Source organism: Acanthopagrus latus, chromosome 15, assembly GCF_904848185.1.
Source record: "Acanthopagrus latus isolate v.2019 chromosome 15, fAcaLat1.1, whole genome shotgun sequence".
Classification (NCBI taxonomy): Eukaryota; Metazoa; Chordata; class Actinopteri; order Spariformes; family Sparidae; genus Acanthopagrus; species Acanthopagrus latus.
Window position 1 is genome coordinate 14,662,783 of NC_051053.1, and position 24,514 is coordinate 14,687,296.

The 24,514-nt window shown below is 42.7% G+C and overlaps 1 protein-coding gene across 1 annotated transcript in view; it reads left to right on the forward strand.

The window, feature by feature from the left end:
• dntt (deoxynucleotidyltransferase, terminal) overlaps positions 1 to 24,514 on the forward strand; it is an 85,939-nt gene that overhangs the window by 12,836 nt on the left and 48,589 nt on the right. The window contains exons 4-7 of the mRNA XM_037122760.1: positions 9,785 to 9,955; positions 15,144 to 15,215; positions 15,414 to 15,537; positions 18,443 to 18,575. Of these exons, the coding sequence (XP_036978655.1) occupies positions 9,785 to 9,955; positions 15,144 to 15,215; positions 15,414 to 15,537; positions 18,443 to 18,575 (500 nt within the window). The remainder of the gene's footprint in view (positions 1 to 9,784; positions 9,956 to 15,143; positions 15,216 to 15,413; positions 15,538 to 18,442; positions 18,576 to 24,514) is intronic.

The window sequence follows — 24,514 nt, forward strand, 5'->3', positions numbered from 1 at the left end:
GTATTATTAGTTTTTTGAAAGGAATTGTCTACATGAAAATGTTATCAGGATGACCTTTAACACTGTAGTTACACTGCATTTGGCATTGATCGGTTGATGTCCTTGCCGTCCAGTCATGTAGACTCTGTCAAAGTGTTGGAAAGTGGCCAGATACAGATTACCGATGCTTCTTCATTCATGAAGTCAATAACATGTGCTGAAAGGTTCTCACTCATGGGCAAACCAGACGAGTGCTGTTAGCGGCTCTGGCTGCTAATCTATAGCAAACATACAGTAATAGACTATAATACAGTATGGTGCCAATATCTTTTTGTTACATGCACCTCTGTGTGGTGGAAAGCCTTGGCTAGCTGTCACCTAGCAACTGGCACCTTATGAGTTTGTCTTCAAACTGACATCCTGGGATGTTTTTATTTTATATTCTTCGTATTACTTCAACTGCTCCTACTGCCAATTTCCACTTTTGAGTAACCCCAGTGTAGTACAAAGAATGACAAGGTCAACAAGTAGAGGAGATGGACAGGTGAAACACGGGACTTCCGTCCAGGGAGTCACTGTTCAATCAGAAGTCTTAAACCTAACAAAGCATGATATGTGTGGAGGGCAGAAAGGCCCGGAAAGCAGACTTCTACCACAGATGCTTCAAGCTACCTTGTGTATCTGTGTGTGGTGCCAAGTTGTGTGACAAAGCCCTTTAATATAAGTATTTGATGACCTGTTTTTTTAAAGCTTCCACCAGTAGAATTTTAGACGTGAGTCCTTCGTTGATGCCCTGAGTCCCCTGGAGGCAGTATTTGATGTCGCAGATGCAGACTGCAGAGCCAATACAAATCTACATAACTTTCCCAACAGGGGACCGTAAACTGTCTCGGACAACCATTTGTAAGCAGGACAGTTATTCTTTGCACGGTAAGGGCTGCATTTATCAGGAACAAAAAAAACAGCCCAGTTGGTTAGATTGGAATTTCTCGGTTTAAATTAAATGAGGCTCGATTGATTAATGTCCTGCAGTGACGATGACTGTCCTGTTGCTCCTGTTGGCCAGCTGGGAGATATAATGTCAGCAGCTAGTTTACGACGTTCAGCAAGCTCTCTTCTTTCTCGCTTTTTTGGTCTAATAAACACATAAATAACTCAAATGGAACAGTCACATGAAACCCAAGCACAATAGCAGTCAAGTCAGAAGAGGCTACCTGGTACAACAGTTGGCCTACACTGACTGCTGCAGGTGTGTCACTGCTATCAGGCTAGCATGTTAGTACTGGGAAGTTTTGGTTGCACTTTCATGCTAATAGCTTTAGCAATACGTCCACCTTGCTGCGTGGAAGACTCCAGCCATGCTCACTGAGTGCATGAGCAGACAGGTAGTCTGTCCAATGGTTTCATACCGACTGAAGGAAACAATTTGACCAACTCAAATATTTCTGTTTTCCATAACTGAACAAACAAGCTGTTCACTGAGGGAAAAAAAGGATAGAACACTGTTTGACGCTAGGAAGGTGGCAGGGTCCGCCACATATAAACAAAGTAAAACAGTGTGAGATTGTGTTGTCCTTTACGATCAGTTTGTTTATTCAATCACGAAAATGGCGACAGCTTGTTTATTGTATTTGTTTAGGCACGAAAAAGAGCCTCTGATTAAAATGTCTTCCCTACCATGAGGTGATTCGCCAGCGCTCACTAATTAAAACACATCGTACGTTTGTTAAGGTCACTGTCCCTGGCCACAAAGTTTATTCCACCAACCAAACAAATACACACTGTGAGTCAAACACCCAGAGACTGTATTATTGTGTGTGTGTGCACTGATGTGATCGTCACGGCGCATGCTGTTTGTGCGTAGGGGCGCAGAAGGATCCATTAGACAGACAGAGGAAGAGTCGAAGGTAAACAACCTGCAGTGTTTTTTGGGATGCAGGGAGAGGAGAGAGGAGCATCCGGGGCCAGCAGGGTGTGCTGCTGCAGGAGGAGGAAGTAGGTGTTGCAGAGAGGTGTCAGGATCAGGAAGAGAGGATGTGCATCATCTTGCGAACAGCACCCCAGTGAGGTGTCAATCACACACTGGCAGCAATCGGCCCTTCATTCCACAGCCATGCACTATTGATTTATTTATCCCTGCTCCCTCTTTATCCCTCACCATCTCACACTCTTTCACTCCCGTAGCACTTCCCCCTGCCCTTTTGTTATGTCTAACAACACCCCATTCAAACTTCTTGTTGTCTCCCGCTGTCTCGCTCTCGCTGTGAATGGGAAATGCACACTGTCTTTGTGCATGCACACACAAGTCAAGCCCTGAACCCTGTTCTTTTATTTTTTATTATCTGCATAGCCGTGAGTCTTCTTGCTGTCATCATTTTACCATAAACCTGATGTACGCCGACACAAAAATTGACATTTGCGTCTTGGCTGATTGACGCGCGGCATCGAATGGCTTCTTCTCTGATGGCAAGCGCACGAGCCAGAATGTGCGAGCACACGCAGTTTGGGAGACTAATGAGAGGAGGCAAAGAAAGCGTTAGCGATGGGAGGAGGCGCAGAGAGAAGGGGCAAAACAATGTGAATTTGTCTCCCTTCAACACGAGGCCTCCAATGCGCTGATAGGAGGAACGCCACGGATGAGGAGATGGTTGGAGGGGGGTACGGGGGCACTGAACCTTAAACGCATCAGATTGATTCCCTCCAGCCCTCAGTGGTGTTAACATTCACAACTTAAAGAGCTAACAAACAGAAAGCCGTGAGGATCAGAATGCTTGTTCAGCACTTGTTTGGAGGTTTTATTAACACTCACCCACGTGACAACATCAGCGTACTCCATATCAAAATGTCCTCGACTTTACTGTGAAGGAATTCGTAGAAACAAAAGTTAAACTTCTTTTTTGTCATCAGAGATACTCCTTAATATTACATGAAGGAAAAAAAACCTCCAGATTTATGTCCACTATTTATTCATTAGATGTGGGATGGATAAAATCCATCTCCTCGCTATTAATCGTGTTAAAACTCCTCTCAGTGGGTTCCCTGACCTCCTTTCATGGTTTCTTTTTGCACACGCAGAGCGGCGGGCTGCTGTGCGAACACGACTCGCAGGCATGTCCGTGATATCCAGTGGCGGGGGGTAAATCGGCGTGCTATATCAACGTCCCCGCACACCAAGTCCCCCTACCAGCCTTAACTCTTCATTAATTAGATAAACGAATATACTGGGTGTTTTTTTTTTTTTTCCTGAAGCCCGCAGCGCTGAGTCCATGCAGCTGCTCAGACTACATGACAGTTGACAGACTGGCTGCAGAGAGTGTGTGTCGGTGTGTAAGATCTTACAATTCCATTTTTTTTTTCCTGCGGGTGAGATAATTATAATGGTGGCAATTATTTCACTTCTCTGGCATCAAGAAAATATCTCCTGAGAAATGCGCAACAGTTTTGCACCATTTTGTATAGTCTTATTTTCTTTTCATAGTCCAACTTGTGCGTGCTGTTAGTATTGTGTGATGCTGGGAGCAAAAACGCGTCTGGACAAACTACATGTAACACACGCGGCACGCTGAGCACTCACACAACACAACACAAGCGCGCCCTATCGCCTATCCAATTACAAGCTTGCTTCTCCTATTTGCTGCATGCTGTGAAGAGAGTCCAGCTGCATGTGTGTGTTTATGTGCCCGAGTATGTGTTGTATGTGTGTTTGTTTGTGTGTGTGTGTGTGTTTGTGCTTGCTGGGATATAAAGAGTCGTTCCCTTTCCATGTGCTCCAGTAAACGGGTCAGTGCGTCTCCTGGGCGAGCCGGACTAAAGTCTGCTGCTCACTGACCTGAGGCTGCATGTCTACACAGGACAGCGGGTGGTGCAGTGACCTCGGACCACGGCTTGGCTAGAGGAGAGGAGAGGAAGCCATAAACACAGCCGAGTCCGTCCCGAGCTCACGCTGGGCTGCGTCAAGTCCAGGTCCTGGATTTAGAACGCTTCAGCGAGAGTCCCTGTAGTGGATTTTTAGTGTTTGTCCTTCAGGCACTGCACACCGTGACATGCATGGTATTTCACTGATACCTATTTTCTATTATTGTCTTAAGTTGTAAACATAACTAATTCATGCTGCTACATAAAGGGCAGAGTAGCAGCATGCCAGAGTTAGCATAATGTGAAACGCTGACCTGAATGCCATCAGTTGTTACCTCGGCTCCCCGTGATATCTAAGCTTTTAGACAAGGCATTACGTGCTCAGCTGCCTGTTTTCTTAGAGCCTCACTAAGATATTTCCAAAGATATATCAGCGTCTGAATCTGCCCTTCCCCCCACACCTTTCTACTCCAGAATTTAAACACACAGTTTGTGTAATTTCTGCTGCTGCAGGTCTCTTAATCAGAACAAATCAGGAGCCGACCACCAGTGATGAAAATCTATCCGCACGGCCCAGGTAGAAATGCTCCCAGACGAGTTGCGAGGACGAGGTTGATTTTTTATTTTACATCATGTTAAGTCTTGTTTGCCGACGTCCCCCCAACACCTGTCTCACATCAGCCTCGTTAGCACTGCCCTGTTGCCAGTGTCTCTCCAGCTGCCCCTCGTCCCCTCGTCAGTTCAGTTTGTGTTTAAGCCTGTGCGGTCCGTGACTCTTGGCGGATCCCTCTGTCATTGTCATCCTGTTGTCGTCTGCTACCCCCGGCGCTCCTGGTTTGCTCCTTGTGGTTTGCCGGTTTATCCTCAGTTTTTGTATCACTTTGGTGTTTTCCTGTCTTCTGTTGTCGGTTTTTGTCGCCTGCATTTTATCGTTTATTGTTTGCACTTTTGGATTATGGAGAATTAGCTCATTAAGGCTCGCTTATTGTTATATACTCCCCACCTGTCTGCATTTGGGTTCTGTTTTTGAAACGTGATAGAGGTATCTTGATTTCCAGTCAAATGTATTTAATTTTGTTTAGACCTTTTTTCAGTTTTGTTGCTATAAACTAGGGATGGGCAAATCCAGGAATCCACCGTCACTCAGTTGCAGACTGCAGTTTTAGAAAGTTTGTTCTTACAGATTTGAAACGCTGTGGTCCCTCATCAAAAATATCTGGTGGTTAAGAACTTCCAAACACCGACACACAGACCCAACCTGCTGCCAGCGGGGTCTGGCACCCTTGTTGTGTATAACTGCACCATTATGGTACACAGCCGTAAGTACGGAACTTTGGTTTGCAGTAATGACATTTTTATCCTGGCGACTAGATTGGAAACAAGCCTTTATCTTAAATAACATCGCCAATATATTTAAGTTGTGCACAACTTGACAAAATATGCAACAAAGGTGTAGCATTTTAATGCAGAAGTGTTATAATATCTTTATTGATGGCTTGACTAGGACAGTTTATGCAGTCATGCCCTCTTCATGCAGTGACCGACCTACTGAGCTGAGTAAGTCTGCTGGCTTTGAGTTTCTCCATAAAGCGTCCTCTCTTTCTTTTCTGTCCCTTTTGTGTTTTATGTAAATAGGTGCAGCACTATGAATGCCTTGCAGGAGAGAATGAAATTGGGCAGCATTATCCCTTTTCATTTATACAATACACATCCCTTCTGTTTTTCTGACTGCCCCAGATTTTGGAAGACAACAGCATGATTGTCCTTTTTCTCTCTTTTTTAAAGTCTCTCTGATGTAGGGGACAGACTGAGGAGACCATCCTCTCTTGACGGGTGTCATATTTTTCCACTCGTTCTGTTTGATCCTCTGTTGTGGAAACGGGTTGCTAATTCCTGATCATTTCCAAATGGGTTCTCTGTTATGCTACTAAAAAAACAAATAATCATTTTCCATATGAAGCAGCTTTGCAGACAACTTCAGTTGTTGTTTGTCTGTGTTGATGTTGTGTAGAATTGGAGTTCATGAACATAATATCCCACATCCACACGCAGCGTTGGAATTAAAAAAGGATTTTGGTCTGCCATAAGAGGTTTTTCTCAAAAACAAGACAAATTACAAGATGGCAGCTTCTTCTCTGACGCAAAAAATAATAAAATTTATGGGTTGGAAAAGAGATTTTGAGGAGGCGTTATGCGGTAATAACACAGGGAATTAAAACTACACAGGCAGATAACACATTGTAAATTTAAGAAAAAAAGGGAACGCAATCATCACATCCCTCTTTTAAAGAAGCACATAACACAAAATGCGTAGATGTTTCGGCAAGAATATCCTGAGGCTATTCATGAGCATTATGTGCCTCTACAAAGGAGTGTGATAATTGTATCAAGTCGCTTTTCCCTCCAAGTTGGAATGAACATGATATACTGTCGTTTTTCTGAACATTTATTGTTGATGTGGCTGAATAGGTGAAACCTTTATACCTGGCTCTTTATTTCTGAGAATTTGCTCCAAAGAAGTGCCGCCTATTAGAAATAATGGCCGCTGTCATTTTAATAGGCAAAACCCCACCTGCAGCTCTTTATTCCTCACAGCACCAACCCGCTCCGTCTCAGACGCACTCGGATGGCAATTCTGTTTTGAAATGTTTTGTCATGGCCCACATGAAAATATTACCTGTGTAGCTAATGAATGCCTACACTGATGATCCATTTCTCCTGTGGTGACATGTTTTCCTCCACTCGGTTCTGCAACAGTAGCTCATCACTCCAGCGGCGGCACCGACCGTGAAGCGGTCCAACTGAACACGGTGCCAAATGTTCAGCCACGTGCCAGTGTTACAAAGTGTGACAGAGAAGTTGTTTCATGAAGTGTTTTTTTTCACACTTCGCACTCTTGAAGTGCAAAAACAATCCGCTGTAAACGTGTTCACGCAATAGAATCTGTTCATATGGAAGCTACTAAAAAAAAAACCCGACAACACCACTGTGTGTCACAGGAGACACTGAGTGGAGCAGACAGTTTGGCTTAGGACCAAGGAATAAGTGATAACGGTTTAGGGAGAATAGCGCTGCCGTGTGGTCACTGATAGAGAGCATTTCATCTTTTTACTGGCGTGGATATACAACATTTTAGAGGCAGAGGCTGCATCAAGGCCATCAAATAAGACAATGATTTAGGAAACTTTAATGTAATGAGGTAAGATACCAGCGTTACCTAACATAAAAAACAGCTGTCAGCAAGCAATTGTTAGCTAAGGTTACAAACATTAATGTTTTGCTATTAAACTGCAGGTATGTCTATGCTAATGGCATTTTTGTATTGTTTTGGTGAAAGACTAAAATTGCCCTGCAGTGAAGTCTGTTTCTCCTGAAACTGGTCAAACACTTTTGTTGGAAAACATTTTTAGCCATGCTAACGGCTCTAGCACCAGCATGGCTAGTTGGTCAGTTTAGTTCACACTAAATCTCAACAACCACTGACCCACTTGGCAAAAAATGTTGTACAGACATTCATGTGACATACTTTAGTTATCCAGCTACTTACCCATTTTCATACCTACTGTAACTACCTTTCGACTGAAAAGGTCGTTTGTCAGCGTTCCCAAAACGTAAGTAGCCTGTAAGAACTCAACATTGACTTTTGGAATACAGGACATGAACAGCGGTCTCCTTAATGAAAACCCTGTGCTTGCGTAATGCAGTCCATCCTCAACCTCCCCAAACTGACTTTGACACCTCATTCTATGTCCTCCTTTTCAGCGGTGATGATCACTACAGCCACTAGAGGTTGCCGACGCTGTATTTCATTAGTTCTTCAGTCCTGTGTATTTAAAAATGTGTTTCCCTGTCACTGTTCATTGTGTCTCGTCTGTTACCTGGTCCTGTCTACTCCTCATGTTATCCTGCTTTATACTTAGTTTACTTATTTCTTTTTCTTTTAGCTCTTGGATTATTTCTCTTCTCTGACCAGCCTTTTAGTCTGCCTTTTGTTTTGTGAATAGCAGCTTTATTCAGTAAAGCTTGCTTTTTGTTTTTCTACCTGCCTGCTGTGATTTCTTGCTATTTTGGTCCTTTTTGTCTCAACCACAACAGGCAGCATATTAACATGCAAAACTACAATGAACACCCTGTTAACATTGTTACTAAAAGCATGTTGCACCTTAGTATTTACCTCTAAGTGCTGCTGTGCCTGAGAACAGCCTCACAAAGCTGTTAGCAAAAATACCATTAAACTTATTTAATCCTCCCTTCATACATTAAATCCACTATTTACTAGATAGGAAAATAATCATGAATTCTTTCAGTGTTTTTTTTGGATTTATATATCATACCATTTTATGTTATTGCTTTTTTAATATTAATTGCCATAATTTGTGCCTTAATTAAGTTAATGCATTGTGGACTTTCAGTTAAATGTAGAGTACTTAAGCACACACTGTTGTGTGACTCATATGAATCATTTTACTAATCCTTAGCATTCTCACACTATTTTGTATTTAATGCAGATTCAATTATAACATTAAACATGCCTTGACTTTTTTTTTGCCACTTTTATGGCAATCTAAAAATGATGGCCTGCCCAAAAACTGCTGGAAGAGCAGACAAAACCATAAAAATGCACCCAATTCATTTCAAAATATCTTCCAGCCAATTAATGAAATATAAAGAACTCTGAAGTCAAGAAAAATGACAACATAAACTTTGAATTTATCTAATTTAGCTGCTAAATGTTTGTCATGCACGTAGTTTCTGATCTAGCCTGCCAAGCTGTTTGGTGTTGGGCAGGTAGTGCACAGTCGGTTTTTAGAGCTTGCTGCTAAAAATATCTGTGTCTGGAAACAATCCTGATGAGAACTGTGAGAGTGAACCAAAAAAGTTACAAGCAGAAACAATCAGCTGAAAGACACTAACATGCTCCGTGATGCTGCAGGGGACTGTACGGACAGCCACTGGATTGTCACTCCAAGAGACCCCTTAGTATATCTGTAGTCATTTGATCTGTTATTAATATACCAAATATACTAAATACTGCTTATAATAGCTTTAAAATAATCTCAAATGGGCAATACATTGGAATTGTAGTCGATGATGTAAATATGTTGTTGCAAAGATATCTACTAAAGTTAGCATGCTAACCTGCTAGCCCTGGCCCATTGTGCACCAAAGCTCTTGCACAACAGTGTTAACACTAACACTTCCTTCGTCCCTGAGCTCCAAGTTGATACAGCATGGCTAACTGAGCTAACTAGCTAAGGTTGACAGTTAGCAGCAGTAAGCTGTTGTGCTCTTCATACGCTGCCCTGTATTTGTTTTGAGTATAAATTTTACAGGTGGCCAATTCTTACATATCGCACCTTTTTTTTTCAAATAAAGAAACAAAAACACAATGAAGGATCGTGTGGGGTTGGAAGAATTGTGTCATCTGTTTTTTTGAGCCACTCTCTGGTAGATTCATCCATCCCAGGATCCTGACTGCAGCCTATCCGAGTGTTTAGACGTGTCGCCTTTTGTAAAGGGGAAAGTCGCGGCTGCCTCCCCATGGGAGCCTGTTGTGAACAAGTGGAAAATGACAGGTTCCTGTCTGGTGTTCGCCAGCCTCTAATGTCTCTGTCCGGTCATCCAGAAGAAAATCAACATGCAGCATGTCCTGCTGTACAGTGACAGGGACGCGGACGGAGACAGAGGGGTGATGAAGGAAGAAGAGTGGGGGACGGGAGGGAGTGCTGGTTTCTTGTATGGTTCAGTGCATCTCACATGTGAATGAACACCTGACACATCTTTGCTGGGTGTCCGTCCTTCCTGGATTTTCTCTGTCTCTCCATTGTTTAAAGGCTTTAAAGAATGGCTGATTCATGTTTTATACATGACCTCACAGGTGGAAATTTTCCCCACCTTATCTTTGCTCCTACATAATTCTTCTCTCTCCTTTCACCTGTCCTCCCCCTAGGATGCTTTTGAAGTGCTTGCGGAGAGCTATGAATTCAACGAGATCGAGGGTCCATGCCTGGCCTTCAGGAGAGCTGCATCTGTCCTGAAGAGTCTGTCCTGGGCGGTGCGGTGCCTGGACACCACTCGTTACCTGCCCTGCCTGGGGGAGCACACCAAGGCAGTGATGGAGGTAGGAGTCTGTATGCAGAGCCTTCTCAGAGTGCCGCTGACAGTCAATCCATCTGTATTACGTGTTGGGAGCTGAGTTGTCATGAAACGACAGTGTTTAATTTGGACAGCCACACTAAATGGATGGGACAGCGAATGTTTAGTTCACGTTTCATCGGCTGGATTTGATTTTCTGACAGCACGGCTTGTGAACGCGACGTTTTGAGAACCAGACTCTCCATTTTTCAAACAAAGAGAGTTTTAAAAATCCGCCTGTGTCTGCAAATAATAAGTAATGCAATGTTTAATGTGATGGATCACTTCTGTCACCACACAACTTTCAGGTGGCATTGACTTGATTTTCATGCTGCTGTGAAATGATCTAAGATCAGTGGCTGCCTTGAAAGCAGAAAGTCAGTCTAAACATTTTGGAAAACACTTTGGAAAATGTTCAGCTGTGATATCAAACTATGTGTTAGCTGAGCTTAAACACTGAAGATTTGAAAGATAATACAAGAGGGCAAAACAAAGGTCAGACCATGTTTGGACATTTTGATCTGAAAATATTTGTTATATATTTAATATAACATTTAACCACAAAACTTTAATTATCTGTATTGCCATGACGATGCTGAAAGAACTAACTTGACTTAAAATGGTAATGGTAACTACTTTTTTATTGGATGGGGGAGTTGATGTTGGAGGGTGTCTAAAATGATTTGATGTCATCTCAAGATATCAGGCATTTCTTGATGTTTGGTCATGTTTTTGACTTGTTGCTACCACGCCGAGGATGGCACCATTAGTCAGCTTGGATTCACAGTTCTTATTTACAATGAGTCACAGAAAATATGTGTCATATCGAACGTTGTTTGTTAATTTGCAGCCGCAGCAGCATCGCCTGGTAAGGTTTTCAACTTGAGATAAGATCAGAATGAATTCAGAATTCAAAGATGGGCGCAGTCTAACCCAGCAAGCTAGAAATAGCCTCCTGGGTTGGACCACACCCCACTGAGCTCTGGAATGAATGTCACAGACACGGTAAGGAAGTATGAAAATATTAACAGTCCAAGACAATTAATAACTGGACCTTTAAAGGGATTGTATCTAGCTTGGAGAAGAAATTCAAATGCATTCTTTTAATATTTACAATATTAATGAGGTAATAATACAAGCTCTGAAATATTGTGGATATTGTGGAACACTGTTTGAAGTTAGAAAGGTGGCAGGGTCTGCCAAATATAAATAAAGTAAAGCAGTATGAGGGGCCGTCCACACGAAAACGATCTTTTGCGTAAACGTACACGTATTGTATCGTTTCGGCCGACTGTCCACACGGATCCTGAAAGCACAACGCCTGAAAACGCACTTTTTTTGAAAACGGGTCTCAGGGTGGAGAAATCCGAAAACGCAGCCCTCCTGTTTTCAGGTGGACGCATCCACATACTTTCCAAAACGATGACGCCATCGCCCCACCCCTCGACCTCTAGCCTCTGACCTCTGAACCCGCGATGTCTCATAACAACAACAACAACAATGGCAGCCTACATGTTCGTGTTCGTGCCACAGAAGATATTGAGCCTTTCTTGCAACTTACATGCCTTGTAGTTGAGTGTGAGTCGCAGCAGCAGTTCGACCTCATTACTGGTCCACACAGAAGATTCTGGTTTCTTTGCACTAGCCATTTTCATCTTCTTCTTGTTGTTTGTTTACAGCACGCAAGCTTAATGCGCATGCTCCGTGTCTTCTTCTTCGTTTTTAGTAAATGTCAAGCGCCACCTATAGGCCTGAGGCCCCGTCCACACGGGCGAAAACGATCTCTTTTTTTTCTCCGTCTTCCTCGTCAGCGTTTTAAGAATATTTGCGTCCACACGGATCCACTGAAAATGACCGAAAATGCTGAAGTTCATATTCCAGGCCTATAAGTGGCGCTTGACATTCACCAAAAACGAAGAAGACACTGAGCATGCGCATTAAACTTGCGCGCCGTAAACAAACAGTAGACGGAGAAACCGAACACAACAAGAAGAAGATGAAAATGGCTTGTGCAAGGAAACCAGAATCTTCTGTGTGGACCGGTAATGAGGTCGAACTGCTGCTGCGACTCACACTCAACTACAAGGCATGTAAGTTGCAAGAAAGGCTCAATATCTTCTGTGGCACGAACACGAACATGTAGGCTGCCGTCGTTGTTGTTGTCATGAGTCATGGGTTCAGAGGTCAGAGGCTAGAGGTCGAGGGGTGGGGCGATGGCGTCATCGTTTTGGAAAGTATGTGGATGCGTCCACCTGAAAACAGGAGGGCTGCGTTTTCGGATTTCTCCACTCTGAGACCCGTTTTCAAAAAAGTGTGTTTTCAGGAGACTGTGTCGTCCTTTAAGGTCAGTTTGTTTATTCAGTAATGAAAATGAAGAGAGATTGTTTATTTAGTTTGTTTAGACATTAAAAAAATCAGCCAATAAAGATCTTTCTCATCTGATTAACATATCAAAATTGCTTCTTTTCATGGAATATTCAAAATCCAGGCCTCATCTCGAAATCAGGTATTTTCAGCTGAATGTCAGAGCTATAAGGAGGAGAAGCAGTGCATTTAGCAATGTTGGGGAGAAACTGACCACCTCCATCACCCACGCATTACTGGTGGGTGATGATGGAGGTGTTACTTGAAACTGTGTGCAGATTGTTTCAGCACGCCGTCAAGAAAAGTGTGGTTCAGTCCGTCTCCCTCTAACAATGCCAATCTGCACAAATATGCTTTTCTTAAGGTGACATCAAAGTGGAATTTCATCTTACAGAATGCATTTGCTGTAAGTCATGGAGGGTTGAAAAAAATTCAATGCGGAGTTCAATCATTCCAACAAGATATCAAACAGTTTTGAGATTCCAAGTCCTAGACAGACACGGTAAAAAAAAAAATTTACCTCACACATGAGTACACACACTGACGGGCATTGCACAAATGTATCTCGTCTGGATGAGAAAAAAAAGAGAGAATAAAAGTCTTCTTGGGTCACTCGGCAATCACAGTCCTCACCTACAGCCGCGCTCAGGGCTGAAATCATCAATGGCAAGTTGTCGGGGAAAAGTGTCGAGAAATGTTTGCTCGGCGAGAACGCAGAGTCCCCACAGGAGAACGAGGTGAGCTTTCTGACACATTAAACCTAACACACACACACGGCGGGGCTCAGAGCAAGTTTCAAAATCTGACAAACCTGTCAGCGCCGAGGCAGATTCATTAAACAAAATAAAATAAATGTCCCAGGAGACCAAATTAGACTGCCTGTGAATGACCTCTCCCTGTTGTTGTTCTTACATGATTCAGACGTACACCCAGCCTTTTTTTTTTTTTTTCTCCCACTAGGTTGTCTCTTTTTTAAAAAAGATCCTGGCTCAAAACAAAATGACACGACACGAAAAACAAAGTGAAGCCAAACAGAGTAAAAACAAAATGCTTGATGTGCCTGTGAACATCGGAGTGACGCTCTGTCAGCAGCGACTGAACCGCTCGCCTCTGACTGAACATCCAAAGTGGGGGAAAGATATGAACCTACTGACATGAAAATCTCAGAGCACCGAGGCAGAGTTGGGGATGAATAGTCAGTATGCGTTTCTCTGTGTGTGCGAGAGACGTCGTGCCTGTGAAGCTAGTGTGTCTCCCCCGGAGCGCAGAGTGTGTCGGAGCATTATCCCTTGCGTTTGAGGTTGGCCTCAGCTTGAGGGTTGAAAAGCAGAGGTGGACGGGTGGATGCATCGCTGAGCAGTGAGGGACTGCTTTAAAATACGCTGTACTCACAGTCTGGATCTCAGGTTCACTTGCTCGTTGATACTACATGTCATCCCTTTGTGCACAAGCTTAAAGGGACAGTTCACCCCCAAAAACAATCAAAAACATGTATTTTTTCCTCTTACCTGTAGGGCTATCTATCCTTCTGGACTGTTTTGGTGTGCGTTGATGAGTTTTGGAGATATGAGCCTCCTTGTGAGCAGTTTCAAGTTGGAACTATTTTCTTGCTACGCCCGCCAATCATATCACTGTGCAGAGGGAATGTGCATTTATACATGGACATTAGGCTAGTTCTCAATGCAGGATGTAAACCTTTATGGCGTCTTCCTCGGCTTAACTGTGACATGAGCTAGCTTAGTTAGCTAGAAGAAGTTCCACTAAATCAAATAAGAAGAGGTGTGTCTCATTCAACCACTAAAGGAAGACATGTTAGCATTGAATTTACATCAGTTAGTCTCATGACCTTTTGCAACGGACCAGGAAAAGATTAATATACAAATCAATATTGAAGCTGTTATATTCAGTCACTTAATGTGTTCCACCTCACCACTTTCATTGTACACACGTCACCATACTGCTGTTGTTCCAATCATCTGCTCCTGAAACAGATACCACATGATACCAACGGTGTTAAAGCATGGGTTCAATAGCTGGAACCAACTGTCAAAATTCTTATAAAGAAACAAAACAATATTTTTTCAATTTTTCAATTCACAATCATAATGAGGTCTTTAAGGAAAAGAGATACTTTAATTCTGCATCTTTCTACAAGAGCTCTGTAGATGTGTTATTTAAAACAAAAAGATTTGTTTGCATAGGAATGTTATTAATGTGACCTTAATAATTTTGGGAAATGCAACACGTTGAATGACAAGAAGAGGCACAAACAATAACCAGAGAACTAAGAAGTCAATTGGCATTAATAGAATTTTAAAAATATTGATTTGTAGTTTAGATTTTTTTTCAACACTAATAACTCCTACAATTTACTCATGGAATATGGTCAATATTAACCAGACAACTGCTGCCTGATTTTATGCCTGCACGTAATGAAGACAGTTAAAGCAGCTTCTGTGACTGGCAAATTAGTGGTGCTCTGCTGAGCGCAGCAGACAATTAAATGTCGAATAAAGTTGTTTCAGAGAAAAAACAATTGAAGCTGGAGAAAACATTACCTTGGGCTTTTTTATAAATGCCATAAAAGCGTTATTAATCCCAGGTTCCACAACAACAAAATCGTTAGTTCTTGAAAAGGAATGGAAATGAGGACGCGAGGAGCACCTGATTTAAGTGGAAACTGTTTTCGAACGAGCGGCAATTTGGGGCCATTTGTTAATTGCTGATGGAACAGAAACCAGGGAAAACATACTGATGCTGACACCGACAGCCTCTTTCTTAATAATACCATCTACTTTTATGTTTTCCAGGAGATCCTTCGACATGGTCGTTCGTTTGAAGTTGAGAAAATACTGTCTGATGAAAGGTATCAGACACTAAAGGTCAGTAGATGAAAAACAAACTCATTTGTTTACTGTCTCCATCTTGCCGCTTTGAAATTGCTGTGAAAATGATTTGCATTTGCCGTCTCTTAAGGACGCCGAGCTCTTCGAAAATTCTGAATGCTAACCCCTCCTGAGAAGAGCCTGTCATTTCAGTGCATGTCTTCTTGATTACGTCCTTACCTCGTTTCCTGCCAGCTGTTCACAAGTGTGTTTGGGGTTGGACCTAAGACGGCTGACAAGTGGTACCGCGGAGGGCTGCGCTCATTCAGCGACGTTCTGGGAGACCGCGGCATTCGTCTGAACCGGATGCAACAAAGTGGTGCGTCAACATCTTACAAAAATCCCCTCTGCCACTCCACAAATTATAGACTGAAAACCTCAACTCTAGTTCGCTTCCAAGAAAGATTCAAAGACCTAAATAGGTTCCTCCAGGGGGGCTTTCGTTTTTATTCCATTTGGGATTTTTTGTCTGTTTTGGTCCCTCAGGAGGCTCCTTATGTGAGGCTCTATCCGTACGTGTGTTCCCTGAAGGGAGAGCAGGAGGGTAAAAACAAAAGAAAAAAGGCAGCAAGGGTATTCTTTAATAAAAATCAATGAATAGTGACTGTGAGAGGGAACGCTTGCTGCGGAATTCCCATGAGCTCTCTTCATTAGCCGGGCAGAGGCAAAGACGGCAGAGAGGTCGCTGACTTCCTGCGGCAGAGTTATGATTTCCTTCACATGATCTTGGTTTATATTTCTGTGGGGAAACGCCCTTTATTGCTTTTGTAATACTGCTACTCGGTTTAATTACAGATGGATTTTGGATAAATATTTTTGGACAGTTTCCAGAGCTGTGGTGAATTAATTTGGAGCCGCATGATTAAAACAACTAAGAGTCTGCAGTGACTCTACTGGCTCTGTGAAGATGTTCCGTCTAAAGAAGCCAAACTGTAGACGTCCGAAAGTGGCGTTTCATTGTTTCGAGTGTTGAGACTTGATGATCGTCATCTGATGAGCAAAGGTGTAAAATATGAGTGTGAGGAATGTAAGGACTGAAATTGTTTAGACAACTGCTGGTTTGATTGCCACCAAATGTTGCGCTGACACTCCGGAGGATGAAGCCTGCTGACGCTGATGATCCTGTGACACTTCCTGTAGCACCACCAGTGTGTGCTGTGAATTACCTTAAACAATATGCTTGATAGATTTGTACAAACTTTAACACTGACGATGTACTGATGATCCCCTGACTTTTCCTCACCACCAACAGATTAACCAAGCCCAGTCTCATGTTGTAACATGTAGTAGACCTGTCAGTCCACTAGAGGACAGTGTATGAGTCTGATGGATTGTCTCTATAGGCGTGGAAATTTAATGTGTATTTGAAGGTGCAATACCATCAGAGGACGGTAATGACAGAGGGCAGAACAGAAACGGAGCGTAAAGAGCCAGAAATATCTTTCTAGGAGGAGGTTTGGGTTTTTCAGTCAGTCCGTTGATAAGAATCTCACCCTGGTGACCACAGTTTGAGTACCATGCGAGGTCAGTGGTCCAAAGTGACTGTTTGAAGGATTTAGTTATTTGAAGTGAAATAATGATCTTTTGCTAAACCTTACAAGGTAGTTTTGGTGCCTTTATTTTGAAAGTGTAATTGGACGTTGCATGTACAATTGGTAACTCGACAACGGAATGAGACCCTGTTCTTTTTTTAACGGGTATGCAAGGTCTTTTACACAGTTTGATGTGATGCCAGGTTGCTTGACAACTACTGAACCTATGTCCATAAATCTGGTACATTTATACCCCACACAGGATGACCTTTAATAACTATGATGATCCCTTTAAAGGTCCAATTTAAAAGAAAGTTCATTTTTAAGTCTCATTCCCAACTCATCAAATATATATCATTATCACCTGAATACTTGGGTTTATCCTCATGCTGTGGACAAATACCTGCAGCTGTTGTCCATGTTTAGTATATAACATATTTGAGTACTTCCAGTTTTGACCTCATGTCCATGACCAAACCAGAGGAGATTAATGTCTACAGCTAGTTGCACCCATCCAGTAGTTGTTGAGGCATTTCTCTGTGACCCATAAAGGCCATCTCATCATACCGCTGGAGGAAAAGTGAGAGATCACCTAAGTCAATAGGCTTCATTCTCTGGAACCATGAATGTCTGTGTAAAACTTTATTGGCAATCCATCAAATAGATGTTGAGATATTTCAGTCTGGACCACAGAGGTGGACTTCGGTAGAGCCACACCATCAGTATGGCCGATGAGCAAACATAATAATCTGGTTAAAAAAAACAAAACTGTCAAGAAGCTTAAAGCATATCTGCAGTGATTATTCTCCGAGGTGATGCAGTGCTCAAATCTGACAAAAATAGCTGAGTGAACAAGAATAGAGCACCACCGGAGCATCCAAACATGTAGATAGCATCAGCCTCAATTGTCGTCAGCGATAGAAATCCCACAGAGCATTTAATGTATGCGCTTAAGAGTCTGAAAGGGAAGTACTGACACGCAGCTTTTCATTTGTCGGCATCATCTCTCGGCTTCTTTTGCTGCTCAGGATGCTGCTGGGTGCGCATAGTGGAGCGCTGCATGAGGCGGTAATTCAAAAACATTATATTACACCGCTTGCAGGTTCCATTCAGTTAGCAGCTCCATCTGATATTGTGTTATGCTGACAGACATCTTCATCAAACTGGTCATAATCCATCACTCGGAACACTGCAGTCTCTGCTTCATGCCGAGAAGTAATGTGAGTTTTTGACATGGAAAATATGTTTGAACCTTGGTCTCTCCACTGTACTCTGTAAATCTTAAAAATAGGAGAAACATGACTTATTATATATTTATACTGCTGTGGCGCAGACAGAAATATCAATATTGTGAAATTAATTGGAGGTGCATCTCTCTGTTCTGAGGGAAGAAAAGGGAATGAATGCTTTTTACGCAGCACAGATAGATGAGAAAACACAAAAGCGAGATGCATGAAATCAGCGTGATCCCCATCAATCCATCAATCACAATTTAGCTCCGTGTCTATGGTGGCTGGAATCCTCTCGTGGCTGCGGCAGGCCTGCACCGCTAGTCGCCTTCTATCAGCCAGCAGAACGCATCACATTTTACCTTACTTTTAATTCACCCTGACTCTCCACTTCCCCAGAGCAAATGGCTATGATTGATGGCAGCTCTCCCAGACTAATAACCACGTGATCTTTTCCCTGTAGGTTTTCTGCATTATGGAGACATCTCCAGGGCTGTCAGTAAAGCAGAGGCCCGAGCCCTGAGGAACATTATTGACGAAGCTGTCCATGCGATCACACCGGACGCCGTGCTGGCGCTGACAGGTGGCTTTCGCAGGTACAAGACTTGTCTCCTCCTCTCAGAGTTGATATGGTAGTTGAAACAGAACAGGACTTCCTATCCTGCAGTTTTTATATCTTACTGCTGAAAGACGTGTTCAATTGGAAAATGAGAATTCAGCCACTGTCAACTCTACTTGGTGAAGTTTTTTAGTCGACAAAACATTTCTGGTGCGTTAGCGCGCATCCCATCTGAAGGAGGGGCTCAACCACACGTCATAGGTGTATCTTTCGAAATCAGTTGTTGATCTTCTGGTGACCTGGATTAGACCTGTATGAAGCCATTTCATATTAATTTCTGTTTTTACATTTTAAAACAAGTCCCCGTCTACTTCAGTTGTTTAGGAGAATGCTGAAATGTTATTTTGCTGTGACGCTTCAGAAAATATTCACGTAACTTCTCCTGACTTTTCATAGGCATGGAGGGGAAACTCATGGTCCTTGAAACTCATTTTGGTTTTGCGCATGGAAATACAAAGGTCTTAGAAAAAGAGGTGTTTGTTGTAGGGTAGAAGCATTAAAATGGCTGGTTGTTGAATTCATCGTGGAGCTGATCAAATACATTGATTTGACAACACAGCACGATCTCTTTTTTCTTTATCATTAAACAAAACTGAAGCTTAAATGCAGAGAATGTTCCCAACACAGTATAGCATTTACATTAAGATGATAAAATGCATCACATTATCACTTTCAGAGTGCACATTGAGCGCTCTTGTGAAACTACCTACTGAGCACAACTATTTGCTCACAGCCGGCGCCTCCCTCCGTCGCCACCTCTTTGAGCTGCTCTTTTTTTTTTTCATTTTTTTTTTTTTTTTTATGTGTGGTGCTTTGTGCCTGAGTATAAACGTGGAGCACTCCGAGCGGTGGTGTTGTAAAAATCCAGCCATAACCAGTGGTGTGTGCTGTAAATAATTCAAAAGCAGTCTGGCAGTAAGGACAGGCACTTGCCTCTCAACAGGGGTGACGGAGCTGCAACAGCTTAGCTGTTGGTCCTTAATAGTGCCTGGGAACAAACATTACATGTTGTCAGGAGACAGCTCTCTTTTTCCTCTAAAGACCTTTGGAAAGTTTCCGTTGTCTTTGTTTGTTGTCAAACTTTGGTACAAAATTATCATAGTCTGACTTTTAAAACGAGACAAATATCTTTTCTAAACAACAAACACAGTGGGAAGTGACAATTATTAAATATTATTGCAACAGTAAACTGCTAAGTTATTGTTACAGCAAAAGTGAAAGTAAGCCATAAGTCTCACCCAATTCCATTGTACATGCTTTTATTGTGAAAAAAACTTTTGAGAAAGTTGATTTGAAGGTCTATGGACAGAGGATGTAATTCACTGTAAATTGTAAAGCCTACTGAGGCAATGTGATTGTGATTTTGGACTGTATAAACAAAATTGATTTGATTTGGGCTGTGAAATCAAACGGGCGGTGAAAGACATCAACAGCTGAGTATAAGCAAAGAAAAACATTGCTATTTTTAAGTTATGGGGTGTGTTGAAGCACATGGTTAGCACAAATTTGAGACTGAAATATATGGGTTGCCTTAAGACTGCCTGTGTTATGTGTCTACAAATGACAGGAGAGTCTTTTGGTGACAGTGGTTGGATTTTCAACACCTGTCTTCGTCAGAAAAAAATAGAGGACTTTCATTCAGGAGACTGCAGTTTGTGCAGTTCTTTTAACTTGCTAACCTAGCAAATATGTCACGTAAATAACAGTAGTACGTAGGTAAAATTATGGTGGTTTAACTCGGATCAAAATGTTTTACTAAACCTAAGTGAGTACTTTTAGTGTCTAAACCTAACCAAAATTCTACTGCATGGTGACAGTCTGGTATGTGTATCGTGCTGTTATGTGGCAACGGTCATGATGTTGTTTTGGGGAGATTACCTGTTCTGTCATCTAAGTGTGAGAATTTTAGATTTTCACAGGGAATACAACAAGCATAAAGCACTAGCTAGTGTGAGCAGGGAAGCTAAAGAGCTAGGGATGTGGCTTCAGGGAAGCTACCTAATGTGTTTTTCTGACCTGGTTATGTCTTATGCAGAAATGCTCACATTACAACACTTATTTAGTGTGGATTAGTATTATATTATGTAACACATTTTATAGTGTACGGTTTATATGGGAAGTGTACAAAAATTCACCATATTTCACTGTTTTATGCCAAGTGATAATGATACAAAACGTATGTTGCTGAATCAACGTTAGCAAGGTTGCTAAGAAAACACAACCTGTCAATTGACTGCGAGAGATCGGGCAAAATTAACAGTAGGCTAAAGAAAAGTAAAACAGCAAACAAGACAAGCCCCAGATGGTCGCGGTCATGAAGCAATGTTCATGTAATTACTAAGTAATACATTACAGTCTAACACTGTTTGACCCAGCTAAAGGTGAACAAACTCACTATATAGAAATATTCTCGACCTAAATTACGTTAGCTAACAGTGTTGCCACCACAAGCTACTTGTCAAAACTAAGGCTGTAGCACTAAAACTTCTCTCTGTATTTACTTTAGCAAGGGTGCATTTTATGAACCCAACTTTTCATTTGTAATAGAAAGTTTTGTGATTTTCATTTATTTTTGAAATTCTTTCAGAAGTTACATAGCCTCACTTTGGTAAGTAAAGATCTTATCAAACAGCACTGGAAAAAAATAAATAAAAAATCCAATATCTCTAATCTTCAAAAGGATAAATGACAGCTGGAATGATATCTGATTATGTAAATAACTGCTCCTCAAGGGGAAAATGTGGCAAAGGAGATGAGGAGAGTGATTAGAGCATCATGGATAGTTAACATCAAGAATGAAGGGGAGGAACAGTGCAAAGATTTATGGGCCACGAGTTTGCTGCACGGCGTAAAGGGGCCTGTGAGAGGGCTTTTATTGCTTCAAACTCAGGGAGATGAAGCACACATTTACTTCATCTCATATTTGGTGCGGGCTTGGGGGAGTATTATGTGAGACCTAATTGGAATCATGCGGAGCTATAATTGAAGAATGATGACTTGTACATTATCAGTCTGTAAGTGAGTAATTTACCTTTATCTTGTTGAAAAAGCAGATTCTCCAGACATGGTTAAAACACAGCGGGAAGCATTAGAAGGCCCATTACGCCAAAATAGTTCGTATGCTCGCTAAGATGCCAGCAGCACTGCTAATAGCCTGCTAATTCGCTCCAGTGTGACATTTTTGAAAATGTTCCCTTCTAAAGTCCCGTCAAAGCTCGATTTAATTACCTATAATTTACAGCACGATGTAGTGCCTCTTATTAGCTTCATCTTTTCCAGCCGATAGCCCTTGTCAAAAATGGAAATGCACACATACTATATACCTCTTTAAATAGATGTACTGCGCTTGGGCTAATCTTTCATCTTGGGCACATCTTTCATCCCTGGATAACATGCACAATGATATGACTATGCTCTCAAAAAGTTTCAGGAAAATAAGCGCTGTGCTCCAGCAACCTCAAGCTGTCATCCACTTCAGAGGGAAACAGCATGGCGAGGATTTCTGGATGCCACTGACATTGGCCTTATTGAAAGGACAGCTGTGGAAGGCGGGTGACAAGTCTTAAAGCGGTTTTGTTGGGGGGGGGATTAAAAATAGATTAGGCTTGAAAATACAGCTCCGAACGCCACTGTGTGTGAAAGGCTCACACGGTGTCAGCGGAGCGCGGCATTTATTTCGGCGTGATGCCGGCAGGTCCCCAGCTGTGGATCTTATTTAACATCAGATTTTCTGGAAAAGAGTCAAAGGGACACTGATGAGAGGTGTCTGTGCTCAGATCCTCAAACAGGGCGCTGCATTGTTTTCCCCCCTGAACAACAACAGAGATAAGTAAGCCCTTATCAGTTTAGCTCATGGTGTCATGGTTTTTAAAACCAACTCTATTATCAGCGGGGGGAGAAGAGCAAAACAAGCTGTCTGATCATGAGGTATGGCCCACGCACACCTCACACTTCCAGCTTTTTCTCCACTTCGTGCTTTATCTTCCTGATTATCACCTTGTTTTTCTGCGTTAGCGAGAAACAGAAATCGCAGGCAAGATACAAGGTGAAATGATTCACGAGCCCCCTTTCTTTTCCCTGATCAGCCGCTTTTAACTCCCCTTCCTGCAGATAAACGCGTTCCGGGGGAATTTCCCACTTGCAGCGACACTTCCCACATCTGTATTATTTATACATGTCACCCTGTCGTCCAGACAAACTTGTAAATAACCATGTATTTTTTATAGGCTTTGTGCAGAGGGGGATTAATAATTCAGCATTTTCCCTCACGCAATGAAATAGTAGACTGGCTGAATTCAACTGTTTTGCCCCGTGTCGCACTAAATTGAAAGGAGCGACTGTGCACAGTGTGTTGAAAGTCCATCAAAGCGACAATTTTCTGCAAGAATCTTCCACAGCCGTGCCTCCCCCGCTGAGCAGGAGTGGATGCCTAATGTTAAATAAAAAAACACAGCATTCTGAAGGTGCACCATTAGCAGCAGAGAAGAAGAGGAGGAAGAAGAAGAAAACGCCCTCTTTGCTCGCCTGACGTGCTACTGACTACTTTTCCGCTGACTTGAGTAAAACTAGAGGAGGTGTCTGCACAGACCTGACACATACTAATGTGCCGGTGCAATTTGGGAAGGAGCTTAGGAGTGTATCGCCTCTCTTTAAGTAACCACCGATCCCCATGTTAGCCCCTCACTAACACACGCACACATCCTTCCGTAAAAATCAAGTTGTTTGTCAAGCCCCGGTTGGAGGTAAACTGAATTTATGTTGATGATCACTTCCTCTCTCTCCTGCTTCGGTTTTTTTGCTATTCATGGCACACATTTACGCAGTGCACTCGAGTGAGTTTTGCCAGCGCAGCAGAGGCTAGCGGTGAGGTTCACTTAACGACTCGGGCGCGCTGCACAAGTGTTGTGGAATCTCTGTGATGCCAATCAAGAGTGCTGGGAGGTTTTTTTTTTTTTTTCTCAGCGAATAAAGATGCTCTTCAGCACATGGAAATCCGCGACGCTCTCTCAGATAGTTGTATCCTACCAGTCAATTCATTAAAGAAGTGTCAGCCTCTCACATGAATGCCCGCATCAACGCCGCCGAGTGTAAACACAAGCACAAAAGTGAGAACTCCCACGTCTTCTATTATTTTAGAATTACATACAGTCAGTGCAAATTAAACGACTGCGACTCAAGCTGCGTCTGCCAAGTGAGAGCCAGCCACTCATTCTGTTAATGCCACCGGGGTAGATGCTCCCTGCCGCTAACACTAACCATTAATGTTATCATGCCTTGTGGAGCGCTAATAGCTGTTTTCTAATACTTCCTTGCTCCCTGAATTAGCCGCGGTGACCTTTGAAGCTTTCCCACACGCCATTCACAGCTCCTCTCCGCTCCTTTAATGTTCCTCTCCCTCGCCCTCCATCGCTCGCGAGCTGGAGGTGGCGAGGAGAGATCAGTCACGTGGCCTCATGGCAGCCGTATTGCCCTCAACACTAGTGTAATTTTCGCTTTGTTGTGAGCTGTGACACCAGCTCTTATGTCTGTGTGATTTTACCCACTGTTAAACAAAAAGTGTGTGTGTGTGTATGTGTGTTGGTAACAGTGAGTTTGAAATGATGCCTGGCTCTGCAGCAGATAGCGCAGACTTGGGCCAAAGCATGAGGTGGCAGCCAACTTCAGCAGAGCCCAGCCTGGCAGGGGGAGGCAGCAGTCGTTCGAGGGGCAACTCCATCACTATTGGATGGTGTTTGGTTTGTGTGTGTGTGTGTGTGTGTGTGCGCGCATTTGTTCTCACTTTCAACGCTGTTGAAGCAGCTGCCATACAAGGTTGTTTCAGTGGGCTACGGCGTTTCTTTTCATCACTCCATCTGATTGCTGTTTGAGAGGCAGGGAAACACCTGTGACAGGTGGTCAGTCCGAACTCACTTGTTA